The sequence below is a fragment of the Trifolium pratense genome, linkage group LG1 (genome assembly GCF_020283565.1).
Source record: "Trifolium pratense cultivar HEN17-A07 linkage group LG1, ARS_RC_1.1, whole genome shotgun sequence".
Classification (NCBI taxonomy): Eukaryota; Viridiplantae; Streptophyta; class Magnoliopsida; order Fabales; family Fabaceae; genus Trifolium; species Trifolium pratense.
In genome coordinates this window covers 1,759,229-1,773,212 of record NC_060059.1, presented here as the reverse complement: position 1 = coordinate 1,773,212, position 13,984 = coordinate 1,759,229, and the positions used below count along the sequence as shown (strand labels likewise).

The window sequence follows — 13,984 nt, the reverse complement described above, 5'->3', positions numbered from 1 at the left end:
CTAATCTGAACCCTACATTTTTGGTTGCATTTCAACAATGAGTCAGAATAATAAAACGCCTTTAGCAATAATCAATCTGGTTATATATTTATTTTCAATGGAAATGGAACCGACACTCATGATCTCAGTGGAAATGGAACCAACATTCGTGCGAGTCGTCGCTAGACGAGCTCGGGTTCACACAAATTCCTATTAGGTACTAGTACTTAAAAAAATAAGAACCACCATTGGAGATGGTCTTGTAGAATTGGGACTAAGATTGTGATAGGTATGTGTATGAATTTAAGAATGAAACAGTGATAATGATAACAGGATTATAAAGCAAACTTGCAATTGTAATGCAAAGTGTTCAAATTACAGTAGAATGAGTAATGAAAACATGTAACAAATGGTAGTGGAACTACCAATCCCAAAAGCACATAGTGCTCCCCAAATCACTATGAAAGTGATCCACAAAAAACTAACCAAATAAGTGAATGAATCTTCTCTTTCTACTAACCACTATATATATAATCAATTCATTATGCAACACATGCACTCCTCATGCATTCTTTGCCACCTCGTCATTCTTTCATTCCTTTTCACATTTTAGGTTTGGGCCAAAGTCAAGGCCCAATCCATGATTTAAGTCTCTATCAGATTGATATTTTGATTAGGATTTAGGAATTAGGCTCAGAAAGATGGCTGATATAAGACCATTTACAATGGTGTTGAATTTGGGTGTTGAATGATTGGAGAGGTATGTTGAAAATGTGTGTTGAATGATGTGGAGGAGAGAGGTGTTAAAAGAATTCAACATAGTTGAATGTTGAAAGGAGGGACATGTGGCGCATTTTGATTGGCTGTCTGGATTTTTATCACATTAATACTTTGAACTCAATTATTTCATTACAAATTAATTTTTTTATTTTTTACTTTTTTTACCAAAATTCATGATTTTTTTTTTCTATAAATAGAGACTTGGTTCATTTGATTTGGACACAGAAAAAAAATAAGTTTTTCACTATCTTAATCCTATTATTATCTTTTTATTAGTGTTTATTTTGAAGTTTTAGTTTTTTTTTTTAATGAAATAGATCTCAACAATCATTTCAACAACCAAAATTCTTCTAATTATCACAACAATTATTTAAATAAGTTTTGTTTTTATTACAAAAAACTAAAAAAAAAAAATTGTTAAGTGTTCATTATTTTAATTTAATTTTAATCGATAATTGTAATTTTATGTAATCATAAAAATAAAAATTTAAATTTAAATAAGAATATGAAATAAAAAGTGGTGGGGTAGAGTGTTGAATGAAAAATCATTGGAGAGGATAAATGTTGAATGAGTGTTGAATTATTAAGTGGAAGAAAGAGAAAATAATGTGAAGTGTTGGAAATTAAAAAAGTTGGTGTTGAATGTTGAAACCATAGTAGATGGTCAATATGAAAGGTTAAATAAATAAAAGAGAATAAAAAAATAAAGAAGGTTAAATAAATACATTTTCTAAAAATGAATAAAAGAAAAAAATGAAGTAAAGGAAGACTAGTGAACTCTGAAGTCGAATTCCAGAAAAGAGGCTGTTCGAGAAAATCGAAATGGACACCGCGGCCGTAGCCACCGCCACCGCAACCGCAACGGCGACAAAAAGAATAGAAGATGAAGAAGAAATGAAGCCGTGGGAACAACACTCAGGCGTAATCAGACTCCCACGATTTGACTACAATGCTCCTTCTTCTCTTCTCACTCACTCTCATTCCGCTTTTCTCATCACTTGTACTATCAGTATGTTATGTTCCTCTCTTCTTATTCATCTTTTGCTTCATTTCATTCCTTAATTATTGACCTAGTTCCGTTGCGTGCTTCATCAATTCAATTTTCAGAACGGGAGAAAAGCGCTACTAAAGAAGCTATTAACATCCTTCATAAATTCATTACTCATAATCACTTTTCCAACAACAAACATGAAGAAGAAGAAGGAATCACTGATCTTTCTTTGGTTAAACTCATAAGGAGTGGTTTGGTACTTTTTACCTTTCCTAAAGACACATCCCCTGATACTGTTGGTATTGTATCTAATATCATCCAGGCTTTGGATTCTGGCAACTTAACTTTGCCTCTGTAAGTAGTAAATCATCTCCACCTCTTATCATTGCTATATGTTCGGTTTCATTCAACCCTTATTTCATGCCACCTTTCATATTGTTACCCTAGGAATTGAGAAAGAGCAATTATCTTTCACTAACATAGGCATGAGGCCGACCCCCGACGCTACACTAACACTGACACGTAGACATTGACAATAATTTTAAAAGATAGAAGTCATTGTTTATAGCCACATGTCTTCGTGACATGTATTGGACACTGGATATGCCTTCAATCTCAAGTGTCGGTGCTACATGCTAGGTAATTATTAGAAATTGTAGTTATGCCAAGCCAAGCCAAGCCAAGCCAAGCCAAAGCCAATACTAGTATGTTGATACAAGAGGGTATGTTAGTTAAAATTCCGATTTGAATTGTAAAATCCCACAATTTTGTGATTTTGCTTGCCCTTTGTGATTAAGAATATACACTAAATCCTATTTATCGTCCCTGTTAATCGTTGAATTCGTATCATCTTTGACTTTGAAACGTTTATGTGATTTATACTTGTGAACGAATTTAAATTTATATAAGTATTTGAAGTCTGATTTAAGGTTTTAATAATCTTACTTGTGAGCTATGAAGTTAAATTTACACAAATATTTCAAGTGATTTAAGGTTGTTGTGTCTTACTAATGCTATTTTATATGCATATATATGAATTTTGTATAATCTTACAATTAGTGTTCCTTCTGTTAAGTTTTCCACTTTTTTTGTTTAATATACTTTAAGAAGTATAGGACAATTGAGAACAAGATAAAGAAAAGTTGATATATGAAGCTTCAATTCAATTTTCCTGTACAATTTTATTGCTTTAAGGATATCTGTGGGAGTTTTAGCTTGTGGTATTCTTGAAGCTTTTCCTAGACTGTTTTTGTTCTTCCTGCATTCTTTGGTCGTGTGTCCTTTTATTCGTTTGTACCTATTTACACCTTTTTCTATTTTCTATTGATGTATGAAAAGAAACTAGGAGCTTTTTAAGTTATGTTGTACTTGAAAAACTTCTTTTGCATGCTTAGGCACCTACCTAGGTGAGGCAGGGTCGAGACTTGATAGAAGGTAGAATGCCTTTCACCTGTAGCTCTTAGGCTGAGTTGCAATATTCTTGTATTGCTTGTTTCATTCAGGCCCAATTTCTCATATTCTTGTATTGCTTGTTTCATTCAGGCCCAATTTCTCATTGTCCATTTTGTATACTATGGTTCTTTTCGTTCACCCACTTCTTAATTATATCGCTGACAATGGCATGCCCTTGTTCAATTTTTTCTCTGATGAAGGTGGCAGATTTTTATGTTAAAAAAAAATTAGTGAATACTTATACAAATTTTGATTAGATTAAAGTTATAACCTTAAAGAATGCTACAATTCTTTTTTTTATTTGTGATTATACATTTTCACTTCATTTTTAGTGATTGTTACCTGTACAGTCTACTCTGATAAATTCCATGTTTCTTTCTGTTTTCCATACCTTCAAGTCATAACTGCTTCTGTAAAAAAAAAGTCGTAACTGCCATTCTCATGTACGTTGCTCGCATCGGAGCATAAGCTTTTAGAATGAAAATAATTTATGGATAAAAATACGGATATCCAAATTCTATTTATGATGGTTTTATTATGTGGATGTCATATATGTTGGTTGATGGACGTATACCTCATATTTCCCCTTTCCTTTTTTGTACTAATATGAATGATTTATAACTTTCCGCTGCAGTTGGTGCCATCGCATTTTGCCTATCCAAGCAACGAAAAAGAACTGCAAGAAGTAGTATCAATGCTTGTTAAGAAATTTGTGGATGCTAACCAGGACAAACTAGGACGACCATTAAAGGTTTGATTCAATACTACCTTTTACTTGCAAATTAGTCACGTTTTTCATAAGCTAAGGAAATGATCTTGGACTCATTGGCAATTCTCATCACTTCATATACAAGAGCACACCCTCCCATTGTCCACATTGCCAAAGAAGAGCCAATTTTTTTTAATAAAGTTTCAATATTGATGAAGCTGATATCAGAATGCTGGCTTAGTATTTGGGGCTTCATAACATCTTAATAGTTTTAATTTCAACATGTATGATGATGCCCAATGAAGTCAGAACTGAGATTGTGTTCTGTGCATTGTTTGGAACTTAACTTAGTGATTGAAAATATTCTTTTATGTAATTAAATGATTTAGAGATTATGAAATATAAATTTCTTAAATGAATGTAGTTCCAAATAAGTTCGGACAATAATTTATTCATACATAACATGTTTCTGCTATCAGAGTTGAATATCATGTAGTTGGAAGTCCACCAATAAAAACAATAAATTATGTTTGATGTGTGTGTGTGCATTGATTTTGTAGTTTGCTGTTGGGTATAACCGAAGAGGAATAGAAGAAACAAAGTCTGTGAAAGAAAATTTAAATGGTTCTAATAGTTTGCTGGACCGCGCTAAATGCTTCGAAATAGTGGGTACCGCTATCAATCATGTTGTTAAAGATTCAGTAGTGGATCTCAGGTCTCCAGAGGTAAAAAGATACTGTACTCCCTTAAACAAATTATAACTTTTGGTATTCACACACATTGATTAATTCATGCTTTGAATAAAATACTTGTTTTGCAGCTCTCTGTTCTTGTTGAGGTTCTTCCCCTTTCTGGAGTACCTAGTGGATCTATAGTAGTTGCTGTTTCTGTTCTTCCCAGCAATCTGGTTAGCACTAAGCCTAAACTCTGTGTCAAGGCCCTTAATTCCAATAATAAAGAAGGGTCTGTGGCTCAATGAAAAGGGCTGTTTCACTTCAGCATGGTTTAGGGGTGTAGACACTATTACATTGTCCCTGCAAATATCTGGTGGATTTCTTATGTCCCTGCAAATGGAAGAACCAATAGTGTAATGTAATCCCTCTTAAACCAGCTAATGAGAGAATTCACCTGCCATGTATTATTTTCACCCTTTCTAACAAGTTAATGCTATAGCCACTTTTGCTTTTACTTCACTTTTTTTTTACAGTGATTTACTGAACCTATTTATGATGTAGCTAACTTGTTATTAAATGTGATTTGTTAACACAAGCTGAAGTGCTGAACAAGGCTTTTTCCTTTGTTTTTCTCGATGCTGAGAAAATTATGAGCATTGAGCAAGCCCCAAGTCTATCATTTCAAAAGTCTTCATAAGTCTATCATTTCAAAAGTCTTCATAATCTATACTTTAAACATCTTAATCACCCTCACCTTTTCCACAATAGTGTAAACATTCTAAGGCTCATTCTAGCATGGGAAAGGGTGGTAGGTCTCCCATGGTGGGAAACAAATGTTAACCTTTAGATCACAAAGGTATACAATAGGCTATAATAAAGTGTCCACACCATATTTTATTCCCTTTCATCAAAATCATTTTTTAATTTATATATTATTATTAAATTATTTTTATATGCCAAAATTTTATTTTAATATAATATATATTTCATGTCGAAGTGTACATGTACAATAAAAAAGGTGGGGAAAAAAAACTACAAATCGAACTTAGAAATAAATAAAGTGTTGAGAGATGAAACACAAATAAGATGAAGTCTCATTTTATTAATTTAATATATCATTTTTATACTATTATTAAATTATTTTTTATTTACTTTTAGTTGTATAATTTTGCAAGTACGCGGTACTCTTGTGTGCATTTTACTCAGGATTTGTTTGTCAAGACCAAAAATCTGATTTAAGATCTGTTTGGAAAAACCAATAAACTAGCTTTTAGCTTTTAGCTTATAGCTTATAAACTCATACAACTAAAAAAGAAGTTTAGTGTGATAACGGTCATTTCACCAAGAGTATATAGCTTATTTTACGAGTTTATAGCTTATTTTTCAACGTTATTTAATTTAGCTTATGAATTTATAGCTTATTATTGTTTTACCATATTTACCCTTGATATTTTATCTAAAATCCAATTTTATCTTTTACAATTTATTATCATTTAAAACAATTTAAAAGAAATAAATATATGTAAAAATGCTAGAGCTAACCAATTGATATCAATTCAAATTTTTACCCTAATACTATTGCGTACCATATTTTCCAACGCAAGCCCCCCCACCCCTCTCTTATTTTGTTTTTCTTTTACAAGATTTTATTTATATCTTACATACAACGGATTATTATTTATTGTTATGTTTTTTTAAATAAATATTATTATGTTTAATTATACACTATTTAATATTACAAAACTTAGCAAGTAATTTAAATATAGTTTTATTATGAATTAAAACGTTTTTTTTTAATGTACAAAAAAAATGTTGCGGGCGCGCGAGAAATTCGAAAGTAGCAGGTGAGTAAAAATAGGTCGCGCGATAAATTCGTACGTAGCGGATGAGTAAAATAAAATGCGCGAGAAACTCGTAAGTAGCGGACGAGTAAAAATAGGTCACGTGAGAAACTCGTAGGTAACGGATGACAAAAGATAGGGCGCGTGAGAAACTTGTATGTATAATATAAATGTATGTTTTTTTTTCAAAGAATTTGCTAAACAACAGTATTTAAAAGAGAAAAAAAATTATACAACTAAAATAAAAATAAATTGAAAATAAAATTCGAGTAAATACAAATTAATTTATTAATAGTATAAAAACAGATATATTAAATTAATAAAATGAGATATTTAAGTACAATGAGACTTTTTCTTATTTGTGTTATCTTCTCTATTTTTAAGTTCAATTTTCAGATTTTTTTTTCCACCTTTGTTATTGTACATCACTTCGACGTGAAATATATATTACATTAAAATAAAATTTTGGCATATAAAAATAATTTAATAATAAAATATAATTAATTTAATAATAGCATATAAATTAAAAAATAATTTTGATGGAAGAGGATAAAATATGGTATGGACACTTTATTATAGTCTATTGTATACCTTTATGATCTAAAGGTTAACATTTATTTCCCACCATGGGAGACCTACCACCCTTTCCCATGCTAGAATGAGCCACATTCTAAAGCTTAGTAATCCAATTAAAAACTTGAGGGGAAGTCTTAGAGAACAAGTCTTGCATTGAATAAAACAAAACAAAAAAGAAGTGATGTTTAGAAACAAATAAACATACTGAAGAATAGTCTTCTTTCAAAGCATTTAATATCTCAAGTCAAAATTGAATTTGCATTATGTCAAGAATGTCCTAATCTGAACCCTACATTTTTGGTTGCATTTCAACAATGAGTCAGAATAATAAAACGCCTTTAGCAATAATCAATCTGGTTATATATTTATTTTCGTTCACATTACATTACTTTGTTACTGTTCCAATTCCAATAGATAGTTCTTAGTAAGTGGTGTCTTTTCTACTGTTAGCTTCTCAGCACCAATTTGGATATTAATCGTCATATTTAGAAAGTTTAGATAACAGTATAACACCCAAAAAAGCACATCATAAAATTAAATTAGAATTCTGATTGAAAAGTCATTGCATGCACCTAGTGAGTAGGCACAAGAAAAGTAGTAGTACTACCAAAATTTTAAAACAAAGAGAATAAAGAAATAGCTACAGTAAAATTATGCCTAAAGTAAAAGATGTTACAGTAAAGTAGCATCAAATCAATTGCCATAAATGGCTAAAGAAAGGTCTAAATTAATCCTTTCTTTGACAGTAGAAGATGATGATGCTCTAGAGCAGTCCTTGTAGTAGCTGCTAAACCCACCAAGTCCAAGAGCAGTAGGGTTAGGATGAGGAGGAGGAGGAGGAGGATAGCATGAAATTGCCTCACTGATTTCACTGGCCGAATAAGAAACATTACTTGTCTGAGGTGAAGGATTTTGCAATGTTAAAGACAATGACAACTCATGTCCTCCTTCACCTTCAACTTCTACATGTGCCCTGTCAGTTTTGGTAAGTCCATTAATTGCCCATGAAGGGGTATTTCTGTCATTTACATTACTATCCTGTAAATATGGGACAAACACACATAAGAAATAATGGTCACACTTATGTAAATGTGTCTGCTATAAACATTCTCACATGGAAAAAAAAAACCAATATTTTTACAAGATTTATCTTCTCTGGTCCAATCCCTCCGGTTTTGAGGGAAACAAAATCCGAAGTAAGTTCGATTAATAGGTAAATAAAATTTGACTGTTAAGAAGGACGCATAATTTCAAAAGAAGAATTGACCATATGAATGCAATAAAAGGACAAGTATAAATTTCCAAATTAAAAGTCACATTCCAATAATAAGTTAGGACCAGTGAATGTCAAATAAAGGAGGTAGTAACGTTTAATTTTAGAAGTCATGATAAATTTTGGACAATGAAAAGTACTTTTCTACTACTTGCTACTATACAATACTACTACGTATAATTCCTAATAACCATTATTTCCATAGGTTGTACGTAAAAGGGGACCAAAACATTAATCTAACCACTTCCTTAGGTCGATATATATTAAATGTTTGAATAGAATATTAGTAACATTTTTTGTTGACAACTTCACACTTAAATTTAAGCGTGTTCATTCTGTGTTTGTTTCAAACGTGGTTTTCAAAAAACCAACTCCGTTGAGAATAATGGAACAAATTCAATTTATACTAGACTAGATGCATAATAATAATGTAAACATAAACATATCTTTTCACAACAGTAGAATCAATATACCCCACAGTATTGACTAAAAATTAAAAAATAGTATATATTTAATTGAAAACATTCTAAAAAGTGATTATTTATTTTGTCAAATGGAAAAGAGAATGCACGGGCAGCTGAGAAACCAACGGTTTGGCATTAACGTGGATCCCAAAATTAATGGTTTAAATATTGAAACAGGCAAAACGTAAGATCTTACTGAACAAAAGTGAAAGTGTTAGGAAAATATATACTCCTACTATAGCTATAGGCTTCTTAAGCTACTAACCTACTAGCTAGTATGGCAGTGAAATAAAATCCAAACCCAACACCACACTCCACTCCATCTATAACTTTTTCAAAAAACTAGTTTAGGAGGACAAGTTGAAATCCTCTTTATTTGGAGTTAAAATGGGACAAAAAAAGTTACCACTGGATAAAATTGGAATTCATCCTCTCTCAAGTTACTTACTTAATGGTACATTGATCCTACTACAACACAAATCTCAACCATCCATTTTAATCTACTTAACGGACAACAATATGATCAGTGCAGGACAAGAAACATGAAGAGAATGACCGGAGATGATATGAACTAGATATGATAAAATGTTAATTTCTCCGGTCTATTTTAAATATTTAGGTCAACAAAAATCGATTATTTTTCAAGAGACTAACAAATATTAAAAAAATACTAACTTTATTTACTTTTTAAAATTCTTTATATTTTCTTTCTGCAGATAGATTCCTCCAATAAAAGTACATAAAAAACAAAGTTACTAACTTTTATTAGTACTAACTAATACCAAAATACTAGTACTACCAAATAGCAGGGTGCAAGTGACTAACTCACCTGAGGGAAATCAGATTGTTGGTTTAGAGATTTGAAAGAAGTGAGGTTTATGCAAAAATCTGAAGACTTGGGTGGTTGTATCTGCTTCCTCTGCCATCCACAAAACTTTTGTTCATCATCCTTTACTCCATTATTCTTATGCTCATCATCATCATCATGTTCACTACCCATGGTAATGGTATTGGTATTGGTATTGGTATTGGTATTATTAGGCTGCAGTACATAGTCATAAAAGCAGTACAGAGGATTTTTTACAGCATCATCACAGATTCTTCTTTGGCTGCATTGCTGCAGATTAGTTGTTGTACAACTTCCCCTCTCTATTCTAGCCCTGTGAACAATAGTACAATACAATCCCAATCAAACCATATTTCAAAAATTTCAAAAATATAATAAAGTTAAAGTAATTAGTTCAGAAAACCAAAAGATTAAACAAAATAGTATTATTAACCCTTTTTATTTTTCTCCAACTTTTTGTATACTAGTACTACTACACTTTACCATTAACTTTATTTGTTTTTTCAATGTTTGAAAAGTTTCAAATTATGGTAAAGTAAAATAAAGTTAAGATTGTTAGTACCTTTTTGAGAAATTAGAAGAATCTGATTCTCTCCTCAAAGAATGCTCAACACTAACATCATTCACTTCATCAACACATCCATCATCATGCTCTTCAAAACCTTGGTTTTTATGCTGGTTACTTGGCCTACCTAATAAATTAAACAAATTCATTAAAAAAAAAAGCTTCAAAGGTACTATATAGGTACAATGCAAAATGTAGCAAACATAAAAGTTGTGTTTTTTATTTATCAAATCAAAATATATATACTATTAGAAGTATACTATAGTTACAAGGACATGGTTTTTTTTTTTATATTCTTGATACACTGTTTTGGCATGAACTAAATGCAAAAGGGGCTAATAAATGAGCATTGTAGTGTTATATTTCCTTCTTATGCATAAAGAAAACTCACTTGAGATTTATATTGGAACTTCAAATAAATACTAAGAGAAGAAAGAACAATAGATAGATTGAAGACATGTATTGCATTCAATGCACACAAACCATGCAATTTTTTAACAAATGACATGACATGAACCCAAAAAAAAAAACTCCTTTGTTGAGTAAAGTAAAGAAAGAATGTTTTTTTTTTCAAGTACCTTGTTTTCCCACTTCACTTCTCATGCTTCTGTACATCTAGTTAGCAAAAAAGAAGAAAAACCCAATAAGAAAAAAAATCTTTTTTTAAAAATAAATAAATATAAAATAAAAAAATAAAAAAAAGGAACCTGAAGATGGCTCTTGACATGTGAAATAGTGAGGCCTTTAATGTCCATCAACTGAAGAACAAGTTTAGGGGTAGCCTCTACAATCATATGAATAGAAAAGAAAAATAAGGAAAATGTTGATACTAGAAAAAGTGATTATGAATATGAATATGATATGAAAAAGTACTTACTATGATGACCACCAAGAGTTTGAATGGCATTAACAAAGCAACGATGAAGTTCAGGAGTCCATCTAAGACGAGGAACTTTTGATCTTATGTAAGGTCTCACTCCTCCTGATCCACCACAATCTCTTCCACAACTACTACTCATGATGAAGATGATGATGATTTTTCTCTTCTTCCTTTCAAAAAAGCTACTTAGTTTATGTGTTTGTGTTGTGTGTTATAGTATTTATATATAGAGAGAGAGGGGAGAAAGAATAGTAGTTTTTGGGAGGTCCCTATGGAAACAGAATCCAGCTGGGAGGGAACAAAGAGAGAGAGAGAGAGAATGAAAATGAAAAGACGAAGGAATATAGATGAGAGGGCTCTGAAAATTCCTTTAGGACATTGGTGTTACTCTGATAATACCTGATCCATCTGATTATAGTAGTTGATGTACCTTTCTTTTCTTTTCTTTTTTCTTTTCTTTGTCAAATGCCAATCACAATAATCCAAGTGTCAATAAGTACAAAATAAACATTCATTTTAATTGTGATATATTTATAAAATATAATTTTTATTTTTTTGAAGCAAATATGCATTCTTGAGTGTGTTTGTTAATAATTTTATTTTATGAATGAATTATAGATTAACATGAATTTGAAGATCATTTGGATCCACTCCAATTTTTCCCTTATATTCTCTCTTATTTTCTTAATCTAAGAATTGATAAATTATAAAGAATAAAATATAATTAAGAAGAGAGATAATCAACCATTGAATTTAGAAAAAATGAGAAAATATGAGAGAAAAATTAGAGATGATAAGAATAAATCCATAATGTCCACATATATTTCAATTCATTAAGGGGTTTTTATACTCAAAGAGGACAATTATATAAAATATGCAGTGTTGCGAATTTCTGGTCATAATATTGATGTCATAAGGGTAATAATCGTCAAATTTGCACGTGAGGTAATCATTTTCTGAAATTTATATAGTAAATACCGAAAAATGAGTCACAATGAGCATAACTCAGTTAGTAGAGATTTTGCATAATACTGTAACCCAAAAAAAAAAAAAAAGATTTTGCATAACATGCGGGGTTTTAATAATTTACCCTTTGATAATTTTGGGATATTTATCTATCAATCAATAAAAACAAGCTATGTGCATTTGAAATAAAAGTTTTTTACAAGTTGATTATGGGTATCAAATGCAAATATTCTTATGTGATTTATTTTGATTAGTTGTTGGACAAGTACCCAAAATTATTAAAGAATAAATTAGGTGTCACCTTCGAATAATCCCTCTATTTTAAAATGAATTTCACTTTAGCAAACAAAGATTGTTTCAAAATTAATATTTTCTCCGTCTCAAATTAAATGACATAATTAATCATTCTAAACTTGTCAATGTATAACTTTTTTTTAGAAACGTAAACGTATAACTTTGATTATTAATATACCCGTGTTTCTTAATTTATGTTAAAATTGTTAAATGACATAATTTAAAAGTAAAATATTGAAAAATATAGTGAGAAAATAGTACTAGTACTAGTGAATGGATATGGAGTTGAAAATCCGAAAAAGCAGATCACGAGGAGGAGGGTGGCCTGGCCTGGCCTGGCTTGGCTGGTTTATTGGTACAGAAGATCAGAGCTGAGAGCTTCGAAGAAATGATTATAGCTACTATAAGACTAGCTTGGGCTAATAGTATTTGGCTTGCTTGGCCACATACCATAATGAGAGAGAGAGAGAGAGAGAGAGAGAGAGAGAGAGAGAGAGAGAGATGGCTTGGCTAGGTTATTACCCTTCCTTACTTACTCAACTGCCTCACTTTGACCTTTCTCTAATGACTTGTTTTTCTGCTACATAATACGCCAACATCGTCATCATCACTGTGTAAGAAAAATCAAATAAAATACTATACTACTTTTCTTCTGCTACTAATACTAGTAGTATACTCCTATATATACTCCTATGTGTGAATAACGTGTGAATACGATATCATTATTCTAAGGAAAATACTGTTGGTTAGATTACCATTTTACCCTTCAAACACGCCCCACACTGTTACATGTGTGTTGTGCCGAGTAATATGTTCTTTGTGGGTACCATTTAGACTGGAGAAGGAGGAGGACGTGCATGGGAAGTTGTTGTTTGTACACACCACTTTTTTCAATTCCCTTCTTTCTTCTTCCATATATCCTCTCTTGTTATGTCATGTTAATTTTGAATTACTCACTCTAGTACTTTATAAGAAAATTTTTGTTTTTAAGATTTATAAATCGATTAATGTATTTGGTCAAAAAAAATGGATTAGATACATCAATCATTTCATGAATTTGTAAAATAAACTTTTTCTTATATATAGGGTTCGAGGAAGTAGTTCATACGGAGTATTCTCATACTCAGCATCTTAGGGTCATATTATCAGGTGCATTAGTTTTTTTTAGTAGTTACAAATTTTACCTTGAAATTGAATTAGTAATTAAAGTGTTTGAAGTTCGAAGTTCGACTCCTACATAATATATGTGATGTCCTACATAATATATGTGTTACTTAATAATATTGTTCTGGATACACCAAAACAATCTCTCACATCGTTTGGTAATCGATGCTAAAAATAGTTTATATACAACAATCACACCTTTCAAATTACGGAGGCGCATTTTCTACAAAGGACAAAACCATGATGGATTAACCTCAAAACGTATAATCTCTCGAAAATGTGGACTTAAAGTCGAATCAGAACATATATTTTGTATTAAAAATAACATTTTTTTATATTTTAAAAATATTGACTACATATATCTTAAAAATATTGACTATACATAAATTTTAATGTAGTTTATTATATTGAGTTTCTTTAATTAGTGTTATGAGAACACTAACATTTTCGTTTTACCAACACTTGCACCCCAAAATAATAAACTATGCGGGCATACTCGTGCACTCAACAAAAATCAAATTTGAAATTT

At 30.9% G+C, this 13,984-nt stretch overlaps 1 protein-coding gene and 1 pseudogene across 1 annotated transcript; one reads left to right on the top strand and one right to left on the bottom strand.

The window, feature by feature from the left end:
• Window positions 1-1,504: 1,504 nt before the first annotated feature.
• On the top strand, window positions 1,505-5,145 carry LOC123903053 (annotated as a pseudogene).
• Window positions 5,146-7,524: 2,379 nt separating this feature from the next.
• LOC123923253 (myb family transcription factor PHL11-like) lies at window positions 7,525-11,459 on the bottom strand. The gene is made up of 6 exons (XM_045975942.1): window positions 11,029-11,459; window positions 10,859-10,935; window positions 10,730-10,766; window positions 10,149-10,278; window positions 9,569-9,899; window positions 7,525-8,040 (listed from the first exon to the last, which is right to left on the bottom strand). Exons 1-6 carry the CDS (start codon window positions 11,168-11,170, stop codon window positions 7,696-7,698), a joined length of 1,062 nt encoding a protein of 353 aa, XP_045831898.1. The 5' UTR covers window positions 11,171-11,459; the 3' UTR covers window positions 7,525-7,695.
• Window positions 11,460-13,984: the final 2,525 nt, after the last annotated feature.